This window comes from Hippopotamus amphibius, chromosome 4 (assembly GCF_030028045.1).
Source record: "Hippopotamus amphibius kiboko isolate mHipAmp2 chromosome 4, mHipAmp2.hap2, whole genome shotgun sequence".
Taxonomy (NCBI): Eukaryota; Metazoa; Chordata; class Mammalia; order Artiodactyla; family Hippopotamidae; genus Hippopotamus; species Hippopotamus amphibius.
In genome coordinates this window covers 13,027,314-13,045,636 of record NC_080189.1, presented here as the reverse complement: position 1 = coordinate 13,045,636, position 18,323 = coordinate 13,027,314, and the positions used below count along the sequence as shown (strand labels likewise).

General features: G+C 50.1%; 1 protein-coding gene and 1 gene segment (V, D, J or C); one reads left to right on the top strand and one right to left on the bottom strand.

Moving 5' to 3' along the window:
- Positions 1-1,196: 1,196 nt before the first annotated feature.
- LOC130850825 (putative DBH-like monooxygenase protein 2) lies at positions 1,197-9,396 on the bottom strand. Its single transcript, XM_057730205.1, has 13 exons — positions 9,109-9,396; positions 8,062-8,208; positions 6,679-6,840; positions 6,353-6,436; positions 5,204-5,371; positions 4,911-5,013; positions 4,579-4,745; positions 4,187-4,278; positions 3,809-3,905; positions 3,621-3,680; positions 2,395-2,525; positions 1,733-1,847; positions 1,197-1,439 (listed from the first exon to the last, which is right to left on the bottom strand). Exons 1-13 carry the CDS (start codon positions 9,394-9,396, stop codon positions 1,197-1,199), a joined length of 1,857 nt encoding a protein of 618 aa, XP_057586188.1.
- Positions 9,397-13,938: 4,542 nt separating this feature from the next.
- LOC130851834 (T-cell receptor beta chain V region E1-like) lies at positions 13,939-14,773 on the top strand. The segment is given in 3 exon segments: positions 13,939-13,993; positions 14,279-14,566; positions 14,664-14,773. Coding segments are annotated over 3 exon segments (453 nt in total).
- Positions 14,774-18,323: the final 3,550 nt, after the last annotated feature.

The following is an 18,323-nucleotide window of genomic DNA, read 5'->3' as shown; positions in this document are numbered from 1 at the left end:
GGGGGAGGAGGGATGAGTTGGAGTAACACAGATTGGCATAGAAATGTCAGACATTCATTAATTGGGCAAACCAGAAAGAATGGATCTGTTTTGATAGTTTTAAGTGTCTATCTAGATTAATTTTTATCTGTTTCTTCATGCTGTAGAAAGTAAGTTGTGTACCTCAAACCACTGCCACAGGGCCTCAAGCATGTTTTAAGATTATTACCTAAAGAAAAGCCTCCATTTCCCTTGAATGATGACAACAGAGAAGCGCAGCAGTGAACACAGACACTTTGCTCAGCCCCTCAAAGTGGGGAGGAGTTTACGGAGGCCAGATCTCTGATCTCTAGGGAATTAAGATCCCTCTAAACACCTTAGAATATTCAGGGTAGGGGTCCCTTCCAGAAGACACCAGCCATGAGCAAGGCAATTCACAGACTAACATGCCCTTGACCTGGCCAGGTAGGCTCTTGACACCTGGTGATCTGAGTGTTGAGAATCTGATGCTTGTTGAGTAAATAAAGATTATCTGGCGGTCGAGGCACAGGTGAGGTGAGCAAGGCCTGTGTTAGATGTTGGTCCTTAAATGACCTCTGGATGCCTTAGTCTGAGCCATTCAAGAGATCTCCCAGCTGTCTCTCCTGGACCAAAGGCTCAAAAGAAAGAGACGGCAACAGGAAGCGAGTTGAATTCTATTTAATTTGGTGTCTTGAACTTTGTCCCTTATAAACAGAGCCCCTCCCTTTACTGCAGATCACACATGTGGCTTCCTGCCTCTGCCTCACAGGGAGGGTTGGGCAAAAATGTCAGAAGAAAAGAGAAACAGGAGACCCTGCAGGGCCAGCGTGGGCTGAGGAGGGCTTACAGGGCTCCCCCTCTGCATTCAAGCCCCCTCCTCCCCACGAGGCATCCCTTTAATCAAGCTGGGGCACCAGACTGCTCAGAGACCCATCACTTCACCCAGCCTTGAATCCAGGTTTCGTTAGAAAACGTGTGGTCCCACCAATACTTCTAAAGCTTTAAAGGATGGATTGCCGAGCTCCTCACGGGAGAGGCCTTATGGACTCTGTGTCACGCCCGTGCCTGCAATGTTATGGCCGAGCTCATGGGAAGAGGCACGTCTGGGGGCCAAAGCAGAGGGAAGTTTCTGTGTTTGGTGATAAGGGGAGGCCTGAGCAGGGAGGGGCCTGAGTATGTGACATGAGGAGACGGCCTCAGACTCCAGCCCACAGGGTGGCAAGAAGCCAAGACAGGGACCCCTGCCCAAACAAGAGGGCAGCCAGGGGGAGGCACCTAGGGGTGGCAGTGCTGGAGCCTGAGAGGGCCATGGGGGCAGCCCTGAAGCCTGAAGGGGTCCTGTCCTGGGGCTCTACTTTGCCTCCAGAGGACTCCAAGCAAGGACCCCGGGGAGTAGGGATGATTTCCGGAATCCAGCCTGTTGTGTTTTCCACTAGCTCCTGCAGGAGAAAGGGAAAACAATGGGTGAAGGTGGAAGCATCACTACCTCCTTTCTTCTCCTAAGACCTCACTTGGTTATCCCTGGTCCTTGCAGCCTCACAGGCTACCTGGGAGTCTCCAATCCACACCCAGAGCAGCATCTGCCCTCTTTCTGCTCTCTCAGCTTCTCCTCTGACCCAGCGTTCCTGCCATGGTCATTCACACCCCTCATTCTTCTCTTTTCCAGCCTCATCTAACATCCCACACCTCTCCATCCTAACCCTGAGAGCGTGGTGTCTCCTGGGAAACTTACATCAATGGTTTTTATTATCACCGTCTGCTGGGCCTCCTTGCAGGCCTTCTCAGCCTTCTTAATGCTCTCTGGTGTCCACTCCACATTGTTCATGGCCATCATGCCCTCCATGGAACTGTTGTGGGCAGAAAGAACAGACACTAGTTTAGCATCGACTTAATAGCTTTGACAACATGCATTAAAAATAGGCTCACTTCTGTTAGCATCAGTTTCACATCAGCATAAATCATAAGGAATGTCTTATGACTCAATGAGACAAACATGAGCTTGGCAGAAGGAGGAATACCATTAGAACTCAGAGATGAGAATTTTTAAAAGTGAAAAAGAGAACGTTCTGACTCCTTAAAGAAGTGTTTCTTAATCTGGGGGCCATGAAGTCCAAGAAGGTTGATAGGGTAACTTCAGGGAACATATAAATGTCCTGAAATTATATGTGAAATGTCCCTGCAAAGATGTGCATTTTTCTTGGAAAGGAGTTTCAGCACTTTCATCAGAGTCTCAGGGAGGACCTTTAGTCCCATGTAATTAAGGGTCACGACTTGAAAGTAAATAGTCTTTGAATCAGGTAGTGCATGAGAAAAAGGCAGACAAATACTTTGTACACAAGTTAATCTAACTTCTAGAGGTCACTCTTGAGGGTCTTATCTTCCAGGAAGACTCACTCTGATGCCTCCTCCCCCAGCTCATGGGCCACGTAGATGATGTCATGGTACCCCAAGCAGCTGGAGATGTTGTTTCGGGGATAGTAGAAGAGAAAGATGAGGCACATCTCATTGATAGTGCTGGGACCCCCCTGGAGAAGAAAAAGAGTGAGATGGAGAGACAAAGACAAACAAGCATGCAGATAGAGGGGAACAAGGTAGGCAGAAACTAGTTTAGGTAATCGTTCTACCAATGAGGCTGTTTTCCTTTTCCCTTAACCTTGAGCCAGTTCACTAATTGCTATTACTACTTCTCACCACACTTCCTTTCTCCTCCTCTGTTTCTAATTGGTGGACAATTGTTGATACTATTGCCGAAGAAATATCCCATAGATCTTCCCCATCCTCGACATTTTCATTGCTACTGCTCTCCTTTGAGACAAGATGGCTGAGAAGATGAGACAAGATCCCGAGTTTCCCGAAAAAGCCACTCCCGCTGAGCTTCTCTGGAATTCCCCATCTCTACATGTCAAAAGCAGGACCCACTCAAATATGTCACATGCTCAGTTCGCTGTCATAGGACCTGATGATATGTTTTCCCTGCGAATTCCCCTAGTGCATTATTTCCATTCTTCTCTTAACGGTGTATTTTACTTTCTAACTTGTGTTATAATCGTTTGTATGGCTGTATTTTCTTCCTTGGAAGCATGCAATTCGTTTTGAATCCTACAGGCACTGAGCCATTCCTGACACACAAAATGGGTAGCACTCCTTGTGACCATAATGATAACAGCTAACTCTGACAGTCAACTGCACGTCGGGTCATGGTCTAGATGTCTTATGCGTGTTAATCAACTCTCCTCAAATCTCATGAGACAGATAGTACTAATTCTTTTAAGAATTAGGAAACTGAGACACAGGGAATCTGAATAATTTGTCTAAGGTTATAAAGTTATTAATGATCATGTTGACATTCAGACCCAGGCAATCAGCCCAGAGTCCATGCTCTTAGGCACTATTACATGCTTTCACTTCATACTCTTAGTGCACTGTTAACACAGAAAATGGGAATCCGTGTACCCATCTTACAGTCATGGGGATGGGAAGCCTCATGTGAATGGGTAACACCATTGGAGAAAGAAGGGGCTTCAGCTGAAGTAATCTGAGTCACATGATGGCCAAGGCCCGGGATGAAGCTCTATTCTGAGGCTATTGTCATTGACCACAGTGGGGAGAGAGGTACTTACAAAAGTCAAGGAGTTGCGGTCCAGTGTCTGGTAGTGACACTCTACCAGCAATTCGTCTCCCTGTGCAGGGTAAAACAAAGACAGAAGGTAAGACGCAGGGGGCCTGGTACAGTCCTCTCGGCGAACGACCGTGAGGGCTGACCCAGCCTCCCCCCGACGCCAGCCACGCCTCCCCGCCAGGCTCCCACCGGCTTGATGGTCACGCGAGAAGGTAAATCTCGAGTCTCCTGCAGATTGAAGTCGTAGGCATCATCTTTACAGATGGTTCGGAGTTGCGTTCCATTTCTGGAGGGGGACAAGAGGAGGGGAGAGGAATAAGGAGGGGATGAAGCAGGGAGGGGGGTCTATCGCCAAAGAAGCAGCGTGTGCCGTCATTCTGTGGGTACAGATTGCCCGTGAAACAAAAAAGCTCCTCCCTCCACCATCACATACCTGTCATCTCTACCGATAGTCCTAGCTTCTCCTACTCCCAACCAAGCATAACGTCATGCTGCAGAATAAATAATTATCCCAAAAATGTATTTCCAAATACAGAAGGGAGAGCTTCCAATCCACGTTTTCCTTACCTGTATTGCACGGCCTGCAGTGCGCGGCCAGCCAAGTGGGTGTGGAGCAGGTAGCCGTACACCTGGATCTCAGGCACCGGGGCCCCATTTATCTGTGGCACAGAGGAGACCACCTGGTCTGTTAGGAACTTTCATCTGGCCCCGCTCCTTGGTTTCCTCTTTTAATATCTGACACCTTCGTCTTATGACTGAGACACACCCCTTCAGTCCCTGCTGGCCCCTCCTGGTCCCTCTTCCTGCCCCACAGCCCTGACTCCTCCTTCCCTGTACCATCCAGGTGAGCAGTCTCCCTGAGCACCAGGTGGTGGCCATTCTCCAAGTCTGGTGCTCAGGCTGGGTGCTGGTGGATCACACCAGATCTGTGACGGGGGAACCAGGAACCTCAGCTTTACCTCTTCAAACTTCTCAGTCTTACATAGCCCATAGGACATGAAGGAGTCGGCGCCCGGGGGTATGAAGTGGATGGGGAAGGTGAAGAAGCCCAGCTGCAGGACGCCCATGTCATATTTGCGCAGCTGCGCCGTGTAGTACACTCGCATCCCTGTGGAGTCGTACACACCTGGTGCAGGAAGGACCAATCACAGGAGGCAGGAGACCGGGTCACACAGTGGGGGGAAAGCAGGGGTGGGGCTGCGAGGAAAAGGAGTCAGCGGCCTCTTCCCAACGCCTAGAGGACTCAGCCAGCCTCACCAGCTGCTCTTCCATAAACGATCTAGATGCTCACCAGCAAGATTGTGAAAATTGCTGTAATGAATCTCCAGTCGGATCCACTGGGGGTCTAGGGGCGTCCCAATAGAGATGCCCACGTCATCTGGAAACTGGTAACTCTGTTGGATGGAGGGAGATTTGGCAGCAAGAACCGCTGGGGAGTATGTGCAGGGACCCTGGGCCCACCCTTATCTTCTGGCCCTCATCCCAGACCCCCCCTATTTCCCCACCTTCCATCAGTCCAACAATCCTAGCTGCCCGCCTACGTGCGTCCTGGTAGCCACTGACTTCCCTCCTCACACGACTCACTGTGCCTCCGACAGCCCAGCCCACGATGACCTGTGAGCAAAGGGAGAAGGCGGGGTCGGCCCCGTAGCAGTCGCTGATGCCCGTTGGGAGAGCACTGGCATTGCCGCAGGCATACACCAGGATGTGGTGTACCAACGTCTCGTTGTGATGGACCAGCTTGGGCTCAAACTGGGTGGGGGACGCAGGACAGAGTGCCGTCAAGATCTTCTGGGCCACGTCCTTATCCCCCTCCCCCCAATTCCTCCTCCCCAAATAAAACTATGCGCAGTCCCCAATTCTCTCTCTTCTCTTTCTCTTTAGTTTCTTCTGTTTTTTTCCTTCCCCAAGGTATCATTTCCCTTGCACTGTTTGACTCCTCTCTCAGCCCTCACACTTTTTATTTCAATTTTATTTTATTATTTTTGCTGTACCACAGGGCTTGCTGGATCGTAATTCGCCAACCAGTGATTGAACCTGGGCCCCAGCAGTTAAAGGGCTGAGTCCCAATCACTGGCCTGCCAGGGAATTCCCAGCTCTCACTCTTTTTAAAACCCTTCCCGAGAGTACAGCACACTCAAGCTAGCTGGGAACATCCCAAGACTTCTGACTTTCCCTTAATAACCTCATTATTTCTCTGTATCTGAGCAAGTGACAATGCCTCGTTGGATTCACTCTCTAAAGAAATCAATGGCTCCCACACATTTGCCACTTACTGTAAGGTCATACTTTTATTTATTTGATCAACATTTACATCACTCAAATGTGAAATCAGGTGACCGATTTGAGTTTCCTTTAGCCAGACTTTGCCAACCTGACAACTTTTGGCCCCGTCCCCCCAGCCTACACCTCCTCCTGGGCTAAGGGAACACATTTCTGGGCCCAGGGCAGGGCTTATACTTTGTTCTTTGCAAATACTTATTAGCCAGTGACCGTCATCAACATTGCTGCTGCCCTGTGGGGCGTGAATGAAACAGTGCTGGGAGCTATGGTTCTGGGCTCCAGAATGATGACACTACCACCTCCACCAAACCGGACCTGGCCCCCATGTTCTCCTGGCCACCTCCCTCCTGCATCCTCCCAGCAGCTTTCCGAACACCATCTCTTGAGTCAAACATGCCCACTGCCTGTCTCGACCACCTTGACAACGTCCTGCCGTCTGGTTCACGGTACCTTGTAGATGTGGTGCTTCTTGCTAACGATGGGGAGAGGGAGGAAGGTGCAGGCGTACGTGGTGTCATCGTCTGGGATGAGGAACTGTCGTGGGACACACAGAGGCTGTGGGTGTGGGAGGGAGGCTCCCGGAGAAGCAGGGGAAGGGACAGGTCAGGGAGGGGTGGCCACGTGAGGGCCAGTGTGACCCTCCTCGGGGGATGGAGGGGAGTCAGAGGAGCCTCGGTTCCAGGAGTGTACTGAACATTGGGTGCAAGAGGAAGGTCTGGATTGAGTGAAGGTGGGAGGGGGCTGGAGGCGCTTGGGTGGGGGAGGAGTGGTCTTACATCAGTGACCTCCAAGTCATGGATGGTGGTGTCCTCGGGGACATCGAGATCTTTGGGGTGGACGATTTGGAGCAGGAAGATGGACTTTACAAAAGTACGCTCCCGGTCCAGCTTCGGAGTGTCATCTGGGCCGTAGGTGGCCAGCACCCTCATGGTGTCGCCCTGGGGGTGTCAAGGGCATCGAGGTGCCGCAGCCCACGAGCAGCACTTTGCACACACCCACACCCAACCACTGACACAAGCCCCTTGCTCACGTCCACACTGTGGAACTGAAAGGGACAGAGGAAAGGGACAAAGTAGATGGTTAAATAGTTACTGCCACTAGGGGATTGTAAGTAGAGAAAAAAGTATGGGAGACCCCTGTAAGTTAACGATCACTCAAGAAAGCAGGTTTAATTAACCACAAAACCAAGTAGGCTTGCTTAGCAACAAAACCACACAACAGAAGCATGCGACAGGCCCCCAAACAATAAAACAGTGGTGGCCTGAGACCCACATCCTGCCCAGCTGAGCTCAGTAAGTTAATGACCCCAGGACATGCTCTCTGCACACATGAAAAACAATAATTTATGGAAAGGTGACATTTAAAAGTGAAAGACCCTCACTGTACTGAGACCTGAAATGATTTTTCCATAGCGCCATGACAGTCCTGGCTTGACTGCACAGGGACAGGAAAACTCCCCACCTGAGCGGAGGAGGAGCTGATGATGGAAGTGTGACGCCTACTCAAGCATGAGGAAGAAGGTGGTCTTCTCCCCTCCCCACTTTTCCCTTGATTATAAAACTGTAGCCCACTCAGTTCTCTGGGGCGGCACCCTCTCGCCCGCCTGAAGTAAGTCTCACAAGCATCCTATTGTAATAAATCACTTCTTATCTATCACTTTACCTCTTGCTGAGTTCTTTCTGCGCTGAGACATATAGAACCAGAGCTCCTCAGAGCCCCCGCGAAGATGCTACCTAGCAGTTTCAGAATGGAGAGAGCTTCAGACTGGGGATCAGAGCTCGTCAGGTTCCAGTTCTGCCTAGAGGCTGACTCGCTGGAGATGTTGGGCACGTCACACCCCGTCTCGAATCCCCTCCCTGAGCCCATGTCAACATCTGGTTCATGACGCTCTGAAGCTCCGTGAGATCAGGCAAGGTTCTTCAAGAGGGACACTAGTGAAGGTGGTGTGGGGCTGAGCCAGTGGGAGGCCGCCTGCAGAGGGCTGGTGGAATCAGAGGTGGCAGGACTGGGGCCGTGCCTGGGGAGGCTGAGACAGACGGGGGCCCTGGAACCGACACTGGCTGCCTGATAGGCATGGCCGTTCCAGGTTGGGGGTGACTTCACCTCCCAGGAGGAAAGTCTGCTTGTGAGCAAATGCTCCTCTCCCCTCCCTCTCTTACCTTGATGTCTTGGTCATGAGGGTCGCAGGAGCGGAATGGCCTAGAGAAGCGCATGGTGGTGTAGACAGCATCTTCTGTCAGTGCCTGCAGCTCCGCGTCCTGGCTTCTGTCCTCCTCCAGGGTGTCTTCATCCACCAGGTGCTGATCCTGGGGTCCAGGGAGGGTCAAGGGGTAAGAACCGGCAGCCCTACGTGGTCACGGCTTTGGAGTATTCTGGGCCCCTTTAGCCCCACTAAGGTACCAAATTAGCAGTACCCAGGTCCGTGGTATGTAGTTTGCTCCTAGGAAAGAGCATGGCATCAAGCGGGGATTCGTAGGGAAGAGGGATGGATGGTGGCTGATGGAGTTTAGCCACCTGACCTTGCTTTACTTCTCCCATTTCAAATCTCATCTCCATGAATCTTAATAACCCTATATCCCTCAGTCTTCAAAGCTCATGTATCCTCTGAACTGTCTATGCTGTTCCTCCTATCTTGGGGCTCTAAGCATTGACACTTTGCCACATAAATGCAGTTCAGAATGAGCACGACTGGGAGACAGGTGAGCGGCTTCTTCATCTGTAAAATGGGACAATAATCATCTACCTCATGGTGATGCTGTGAGGTTTAACGTGCAAAGAATTTGCACCAATGCCTGCTTAACCAAAGTGCGTAACAATTTTAAGCTATTCTTACTGCAGGTGCTGATGTCGTTACTTGACTATTTTATATTGTTGTCTGACTGAGAATGATGGTCATTGAGGATGAGGACTCTGTCTCAAACAGCTTTGACTCTCCCCCAGTGACCTGCACCGAGATTGTGGTCCAGGACTCTCTCTCTTTCCATCCAATGGCTCCACTCCCTTGGCAGCTTAGGGACATGCAGTTTGGAAGACCTAGATTCAAACTCTCCAATGGACCGTTTCTGTAGGGAGAGGTCAGCCGTAGGCTGGTATTCTGGGCCTGTGCCTGGATATGTTTGGAAAATGTGGATCCTTCCTGGACTCAGAGCCAAACTCCACCCAGCAAGAGACCCTCATGCTTGGGGAGGAGTCACCCTCACACTCACCGAGAAATAGACATTGCCGTCCGGCAAGACTCCTCCGACAACCAGATCGCTTCCCACTCTGGTGTAGCGATTTGTGATACCCAAGCCCACCCAGCCAGCTGTCCGGACCTGGAGCTCAAAAGTGATGATCTCAGCCTCAAGGTCAAAGTCCCAGCGCAGGAAAATGGCATTAGAAGGATCGAGGAACCTGGAATAACGCAGATGCGATGTGGGGCCGAGACGGTTGCCTTGGGAGGGGGTTGCCAGGGCAGTAAGTAGGAGGAGATGAAAGAGAAGGGCACAGGCCATGGCTCCTGGGGTCTGGAGCATCTCTCCTTAGATGGACACTCCAGAAGTATGGACTTATATGCAGCTCTCCCTGTGCCAGGCACCGTGCCACAGGGGAGGGACAGGCTGGGGCTCTTCTGATCTGATTATCTCTGGGTTCACAGTGGTGCCACTTACATAACTCGGGAGGTGAAAGGTGCCCAGAGGAGGTTGTTCTTGTCCTGGAGTGGAGACCTGGCGTGAAATTATCAGGAATGAATCACTCAGGCTCTTCCACCTCGACCCCATGACAGTGTCCTGCCCATAGGGACCCTGCAGAATCAAGGAGGTTTCGTTTCTCCGTACCTCTCTTTCCTCTATTTCTCTCTCTTCCTCCCTCCATTCTCTCCCTTCCTGCCCCCACCATCCCTTTATCCTTGGATGTTCTTCTGAGCACTTTGGCCTCTGGCTCGTCTCTCACCCCAATTTTTTATGAGTGTTTTCTATTTTGTCTCTAAACAGAAATGATGCACAGACAGGGAGTGGGGGGGTGGGACTCCACATGGCCCCGCCTTCCAGCCTCCCTACAGCACAGGAGGAGAGGAGGAGAGGAGGTGTCAGGAGGTGGGGAGGGGAAGTCTATGATTTCCATCTCCTGGAGGAGTCTTTACTACTAATCCCTGGAAGGACATGTAGAGGTGAAGGAGCCGTAATCAGCTTTCCAGATGGGCACGTCTGGGGCAGCTTCGAGTTTCTGCACAATCCTGGGGAGGGGCGAGGAGGAGGAGGAAGAGGAGGAGGAAGAGAGGAGGAGGAGGGGAAGGAGAGGGAGAAAATGGGGAATAAACGTGAATTTGCCTTTGGGATTCCCTGCACTCTGCCCTTCTTCCCATTTAGGAGAAGTCACGTTTAGGGACTTCTCCCCTTTAGGAGAAGTCACGTTCAGGGACCCTCCATGGGAGGCTTGGCCAACTCTTGGCAAGCTCTTCTATATGATGCAAACAACAGAAGCATAGAAGGAATATTCAAATATCAGAGCACCAGAGTGAAAAGGAAGTTTAGATCCACTTGATTTTCAAAAATTCCCAGTCCACTTAATTTGTAGATGAGGAAACGAAAGCACCAAGGAGAAATAGGCCTAGTGGCTGATCCCCCACTCAGTCGGTAGCAGAGCTGACAGGAGACCTCAGGGGCCCTGCCCCCAGGACATGCTCTTTCCATTATTTCCTTGGGTCACAGACACCCACAGGACACACAGCCCCTGCAAGCATTTCCACCAGGGAGGGAGCTGGTGTCATTTGCGGGCTGCGACTTAGGGAGGGGACCACAGTCTCTAACCCTAGAGTTCTTTCTCCCGGTGTCTGGCAGAACCAATAATCATTCGACCCTCCGTGTTCTTCCTCCATCAGACAATGGAGAGGATCTGAAAGATAAACAAGGATACGTGCCGGGAGGGCCTTGTCCGTCACAGGTTCTGGACCACACATCTCCACACAGGAATCCAGCTTAGTGAGGGTGGAAAGAAGCTGTAGCCTCTGTTTACACCCCCATTCGGGGCACGCCTGTGCTTCTCATTACCTCTTGAGCCCAGCAAAGCTGGTAAGGACCCAGCTGAGGCTGTTTGCAGCTGTTGTGAGCCCCTGAGTAGTAACTGGGACGTGGTGGGGAGAACACACCGTTCCCAAGAGGGCAACCATACTGCCCACCTGTGAGCAGGGCAGAGACGGTAGGGAGCTAGGCAGCCAGCTGGAAAGAAGAGGCTTACCTTGGCCCAGATGGGAGCCCGGCCAAGTCCAGAGGAGGAGCCTGGGGAGGCACCGACCTTGAGGAACGGGAACCTGGGGAGGAGATAACAGGGGTGTCAGAGACACTCTGATCCCAATCACACCTGGGGATTAAGGCGAAGGGAGAAGGGAGCCCGGAGACAGGACAGCCAGCCATGTAAACCAAGACAGGCCCAGGATCCCTCTTCCTGAAATCCGCTCACCCGCCAGAGTGCTGTCCTCGGGGACAGGCAGTAACCGCAACTCAGCGAATCTCTGCTCCTGGGTCCCTTCTGTCTGGCTTTCCATGGGGCTGTTCTCTACTTTTTCTCCTTTTTTTCCCCCAAGTTATGGTTTTCTCCCCTCTCCAAGGCCCCTTTTCTTTCATCATCCAAACCCCAGAGTTGACTCTTTCTATAGCAAACCTCAGGATTAAGTGCGTGAGGCTTGTGAGGGAGAGGACACACCATCTCGGGGTGTCTGTTGGTCTGGTTATTCAAGAGGTGTGATTTGGGCAACGCATCCCAGAGCTCATCTCTCTGCCTCTCTGGATGACAGACGAGGCTGGGAATAGCTAAGGGTGCCAAAGGCAAGGATGACTCAGCACTTGAGATCAGAGCAGAGGTTACCCAAGGGGAAGGGGACACGGGGGTGGGTGAAATGCGTGAGGGGGTCAACTGCAGCGTGATGGATGGTAACCAGACTCGTGGTGGAGATCACTTCCTGGTGTGTACAGGTATTGAACTGTAATGCTGTACACCTGAAACTGACATGCAGAAATATCAGATTCCCGCCCTCCCCCCAAAGGGAATCATCACATGTTACTTAGAATGTAGTGTAATTGACATTTTGTGCACATTTAGATCATGCACATTTGAAATGGTGTGATATAGAAAATATTAAGGAAGTCACTTTACACAAGAAACTGTGCATAATGAAAATCTGTATTTTTAAAAAATCAAGAATCACGCTGTTTCAAAGTTAGCGAGCCAAGGGAATTCTGTGCTGTGTTCTGCTGTCGCCAAATGCCATCGGTGACTGTTATCCTTTGCCAGAATCAGGTGAACCGTACTGTTGCATGTCTTGACACTTCAGCAGATCAAAAAAAAATATAGAGATTCTGGGACGCCAGAAGTCCCAGGACGCCAGGTCACTGCTGGCCGTCCTCCAATTCCCTTCTCCATTTATGGAACGTTCTGACCCCAATTGAATATAGTGCAGCCCCAGGTCCTGAAATAGTAGTTTGGTTGCTAAACTGCTCTGTGTCTCCCTAGCTTCGTTTATAAAATGCCGAGGTTGTAGCCATGGTAGGTGTGGGTCTTTTAAATCTCATTTCCCAGATCATTGGTTCCCAAAGCATGAGGCCTCTTATCAATGTTAAAAAGTTATGAGAACTTGTGATTTGAATCTCAGTTGATTGCTAAGTGATAGGAGATGAAAGACCAATAGAAGGTACTATAACTGTCATATTTTTACTGACTTAGAAGTTTATAAATGCCATAATAGAGGTCAGCTCTTCTTAAGTAATGAGTCTATGCCAAGCTTCATTCTCAGAAATGTTCATGTATTAATCCACTTACTCCTATGAAATGGCTTTCATTATTATCTCTGTCTTATAGATAAAGAAACTGAAATCCAAGGTCACACCACCACCAAGTGGCAGCACTGTGAGTTGGGAAAATACAAGTAAAAACAAAATCCCCTCCCAACTCAGGGTTGCTCTACACAAAGTTACAAGAGAAAGAAAGCAGTTTTATTATTGAATAAGCATTAAGTCAGAATGTGATACACATCACAGGCGTCTTGTTAAGAGATTGCAGAGACAGGAAGAAAATGTCGGCCTTTAATACAGACCAGCAGATCAAACCCACTACATGCATGTTCTCAAGATAAGCAATAACTAGTCCTCAAATAAGAGGACTCAACAGGGCTTTTTGTTAATCCACAGTTCATGCTCAAGTCCCTTGGTAAGTGGGGTGTCTACCTGTGTTGGCTAATTGGCTTCGCCATAGGAAAAATAAACATGTCATATCTTTATGATGAATTCCTTTTGCAGCGTGGTACCAGCCCTCTTTTCTAGACTAAGTTAGGCACATCTTCCTCAATGTTTATATTCCAAAGAGATGGTTGCAGGTCCTTGAGAAAGACATTCCTGGGTCTTAATGCTGGCAAGAGGTGATTTAGCTTTTAAGCAGAGTATATACATTTCAAAGAGACAGAGAAAGAATTGACAAGTTTTCCAAAGTAAATGCTCTAAGAAAATGGAGCAGAGGGACAGGAGAATTGAGCCTCTTCTGTTTGGTTTGTATTTGCTTTTACAGAGGAAAACGCAGGTCACTGTAGATGAGTGTCCATTGCCGACTCCCCAACATGGCCTTGCTGCAGCCTCTGTGCATATGTGAAGATGTCTTTGTTCAATCCGCAAGTGTGGCTTGGTTACACTGAGATATGTTAATTCATTGCAAAGATCTGAAGCACAGATTCAGCGTCACGGTTCTAGGAATCTCTGCGAAGCAGCTGAGAGGGTGCAGGGCCAGGTGCCTTCACTAAGGCCCTCAGTGATGTGGGGACTGTGTGTGTGTGTGAGTGCCGGTGCCCGCGCATGTTCTTGTGATGAAACAGGAAACTCCAGTTTGAGGTTTGAGCCTCAGCCAGGAGGTGAGATGAGATACTGACTTTCTGGCAAAAGCCCCTCCCCTTTGAGTGTCAGGCCCAGCGAGTCTCAGCCACTGATCGCTGCCTCACAGGCCGGGATCTGCTCTCCTGCCTGGTGGCCCCATCCCAAGGCCCCCACCCCACTGCCTGCTGGAGAGGCCAGGGGATGAGTCCCTTTCTCATCCTGTGGGGCTGGGTGCTCACGGCTGCCGTGAGCGCAGGTCAGAGGCCAGGTGGAGACAGCCACTCGGTGGACTGAGAGAGGGAAAAAGGGACTGGGTCACTGGGACACCTGTAGGCAGAGAAGGTCTTGCTCCCTGATGCCAGCTTTGCCAAGATCCTCCCGCATGTCTCCTCACGCTGTGAGAGTACCCCTTCTGTTCCCAGCGGCTTCCTCTCGGCCTTACTCATGGGACCCCCCTCTTCAGGATTTGGCTGTAACTAGTTATGTCTGACGCTGACCACTACCCCCAGGACCTTTAGCCTGGCCTGCCTGTGTGTTTCAGATGCTGCTGCAAGCTTGGTGGAGCAAAGCCCCAGATGGGTGCTGGTACCTCGCGGACAGGCTGAAACCTTGCGCTGCATCCTGAGGGATTCCCAGTACCCCTGGATGAGCTGGTACCAACAGGATCTCCAGGGGCAACTACAGGTGCTGGCCAGTCTGCGGAGTACCGGGGATAAGGAGGTCATATCCCTTCCCGGAGCAGATTACCGGGCCACGCGGGTCAGTGAGAGTGAGCTGAGACTACACGTGGCCAATGTGACCCAGGGCAGAACCCTCTTCTGCACCTGCAGTAAAGACACAGTGAGACACTCTCCTTGGACTAAAGAATAAAAACTACCCCTGGTTCCCAACCACAGACCCAGCCTCCTCCTCCTCTGCCCTGACAGCGCCCCCCAGCCTGCCTCCTCCCCACCTGGAGCCCCCCTTCTGGCCTCTCTACTACAAGCAGACTCTCTGCCGCTTTCCCATTGCGTTTCAGAGGACACTCACTGAATGAACACAGCAATTGACCAGCGGGCTCTGGAGGGCTGGGGGAAGCCTTGCTTCTGCCACTTGTAACTTTGGGGAAGATTTCATCTCCCTGAAACTTAGTTTCTGTGTCTGCAAAGTACAGACAGTCACTCTACCCAACTCAGAAGGTTACTGCTAGGATTAAACACTACAGTTCGGGTGAAGCCTTTAGGAAAATACAGAGGCACGTAGGAAGCACTTAGTCACTGTTAGCTATTTTCTCCAAACTATATGTGTATAAAAACTGCATATTGCATTTCAATACCAGTATCAATGGCCAGAGGTGTGCTGGAAAGAAACTCAGAGAAATTCTGGGAGCTCAGAAAAGGGGTAGAGGGAATATCTCAACATATGACCTCCACTCACACCCCGGAATAAACAAGCACACGTTTTTCCAGTTAGATCTGCATTCTCAGCACTCGGCACTGCCTAAACTTCTCACCGCCTCAATTTCGAGTTGATGTTTTTAAAAGTAAGATCCACAGAGAGGGCCTGACCTAGAAAGGACCAGGGTCTGTGTTCCACAGTGGAGGGCTTACCAAATATTGACCTAAAGCCATGGCTTCGAACAGGGTCTACAGCCCGAGGAAGGGCACACGTGGAGTGAGGGCAGAAAGAGGAGGCTCGGCCCCAGGAAAATGGCCGGGAACCAGCGGGAGGAGTGTTATGAGAGAGACCCCATTCTGAGACCCCTGCAGAGATGGGAGATGGGACTGCAGCTGATCCACTCTGCCTCCAGCTTGGAGCTTCTCCATCCCAGCAGTGTGGACCACATGAGCAGGTAACTGGGGTTCAGGGTGGGAGTGAGTGAATGGGGAGGCATTTCAAAGGCAGCCCCGTTTCTGATGGCAGGGTGGGTGAGTGGGTGGTTTGCGGTGCAGAGATACCAGCACCTGCTCTTTCCTCAGTACTTGTGGGGCGTGAGAAGTTTCTTCCATTAGGGGGTGCCATCTGCCCACAGATCTCCACAACCTGCACAGAGGGCATGACAGCAGCTGTGTTAGTCTTCTCTTGGCACCTCTCAGGTGTTGGGGCAAAGGCCAGGGATGAGGAGGAGGTCGAGAGCGTGGCCCAGAGCCCTGGGGACATTTGGATACCTGTGTTCTCTCATTTCGCTAGGAAGGATACCTCTGTTTGAGAACATCAGAGGCCAAGAGGTTGTTTATTGGAGAGGAGCTGATAGGGCAGGGGAGGCCCTGGGCCACTGGCTCTTAAAGGAAAGCTGAGGCTCTCTGCTGGCAGTTCTTGAAAGAACTACAACCAAGCATCTAGCTGGAGCAATGGAAAGTACCATTGCTCTAATGGGTTCCCTTCAACCTCAGTCCCTGAGAGCTCTCTGGTGGCTTCTTGGATGCAATCCTGCTCAATCAGACCATGAACTATGCCTTAATACTCTTGCCTGGATCCTTGATTCCATGGTGATGAAACTAGCCCTCGCAGACTGGCAGATGGTGGGGGTTCAAACAAAGCTTTGTGACTGAATGGGTTGTGTTATTCCCTGGTTACTCAGATAGGAAATATTGATCGATGTCCTGTGAGTCTCCTGTCTTCCATGTCTTTGCAAAGTATATTTAACTTCATTTTCTCCTTCAATATTTTCAAAAGCTCTATTAGGCAAGTACATACCACCATTTAAAAAAAAAAAATAGGGAAATGAATGCTCAAGAGTTTGGATGACTTCCCTGATGTCACATAGCTAATAGCAGTAGAGCCAGGTCTCAGGAAAACAGAAATTCTGATTGTATGTCTAGGACTCTCAACACCTCATTATGCTGTCTTTCTGCATGATGAATACATTACTACTGGGATGGCGGAGGTGCCTGGCATGCATCTTTGCCCCCTTCTGGAAAGACAATGTACCTACCATTGCTGATGATGTGGGAATTCCCTGGTGGTCCAGTGGTTAGGACTTGGTGCTCTCACTGCCGGGGCCCCAGGTTTGAACACTGGCTGGGGAACCAAGATGCTGCAAGCCACGCAGCACAGAAAACAGACAAACAACAGCACCAACAAATAAAAAAAGAAAAAACGACCAAAACCAAAAACACACATTGCTGGTGATGCCATCAGAGGAGGCTGCTTGGTGGACGTGGTCAGAGAGCACAGGGAAATCTATACACCATGTAGAGCAGGTCAGGTGAGCAGCCTGAGAAGAAGAGAGAGGAAAGGGCCAAGCTAGTCACCCTGGGATTCAGCAGGACCAGATGGGAATAGACAAAACTGTGCTGATTAAATCTAATCACTTGGAGGGAGAAGTAATCTATTTTCTGATTGTGTAAACCAGTTTCTACCCCATAGTTATCTCCATGGTTTGGACTGGCCTGAAGATTGTGGAATTGTAGGACTGGCACGTGAATATAGCCACCAGACACAGACGTCTATTTGTTCTCCTTTGTCTCAGTGGCCCTCTCAATCAATCAGTCAATCAGTGTATAAAATGCCTGCTCAGTTTTCAGTATTTTACTAGATAGGGTGTGACTTTCAAGAGATATGAGGCATGTTTCCTCTTTACTTCCTCCAAATTTTACCCTTCTTCTTTCCTTCTTTAGTCTTTCATTTAGCAATTCCCCAAAGAGCAGAAAGCATGAGCTCAAAATTTCACTTGCAGTTCTGAGAGGCAGAGAAAGGAGTTATATGTCTTTGTATAACATCTTTGTTGTAATTCAGATTCCTGAGCCCCAAGCAGAAACACAGCTTGTCTTTAAGGCCCATATGCATTGTTTCAGAGCCTCTGAGTAGGGGAACAAGAAGGGGGTCTAATGTGAAGGTAGGGGATCAGATACAGGTGGGCTTGGGGAGAGGGGCATTGATAATAAGTTCATAATTATTGGGGCTTCAGTATCCACCCAAGGATCCCTTGAGCTTAGGTCCACACACAGAGTGCCCTAGTAGGTGCTTGTTGATGATCAACTGGGATTAACTGGATAAACTGGGTTTGGGATGAATCCTGACATGTGTGGACATGAAATTAGTTTTCATTCTAAATGAAGAAAGATAAGCACAGATGTAAAGAAATGGTGACAGATTCCCAGGTATCCCTTGGTAAAGACTTCTGTGGGATTATCCTTTCTCCAGTGCCTACTATGTGCCAAGTATTACGCTACATGCCTTACATAAGTTATTTAATCCTAACGATCCAGAAAAGTATTATTGGTCCCATTTGAGAGAGAAATACACTAAGGCAAGAGAGGTTAAATTACTTAATTTGCCCAAGGACACACAGCTAGTAGCTGTTGAAGCTAGGATTAAATACCAACTTGGACCCCAAATCCACGCTCTTTCAACTACACTAACCCTAGGTCACTCTTTGGGGGATCTAGAAATTAGATGAACTCACAGTGGGGGGCTGATGATAGGAGTCGGGGTGGGGGGGGTAGTAATATCAGGAGGGAGTCAGCTAAGCTAACACCAAAGCATATTAAAGTGAGGGTAGAAGGGCAGCCCGGCAGGCTGTTGGGGCCAGGTGGCCGGTAGAGGTGCAGCAGGCCAGGGAAACCAGGTGTCTGGCAGCCATGTAGCAGCAGGATGTTCTGACA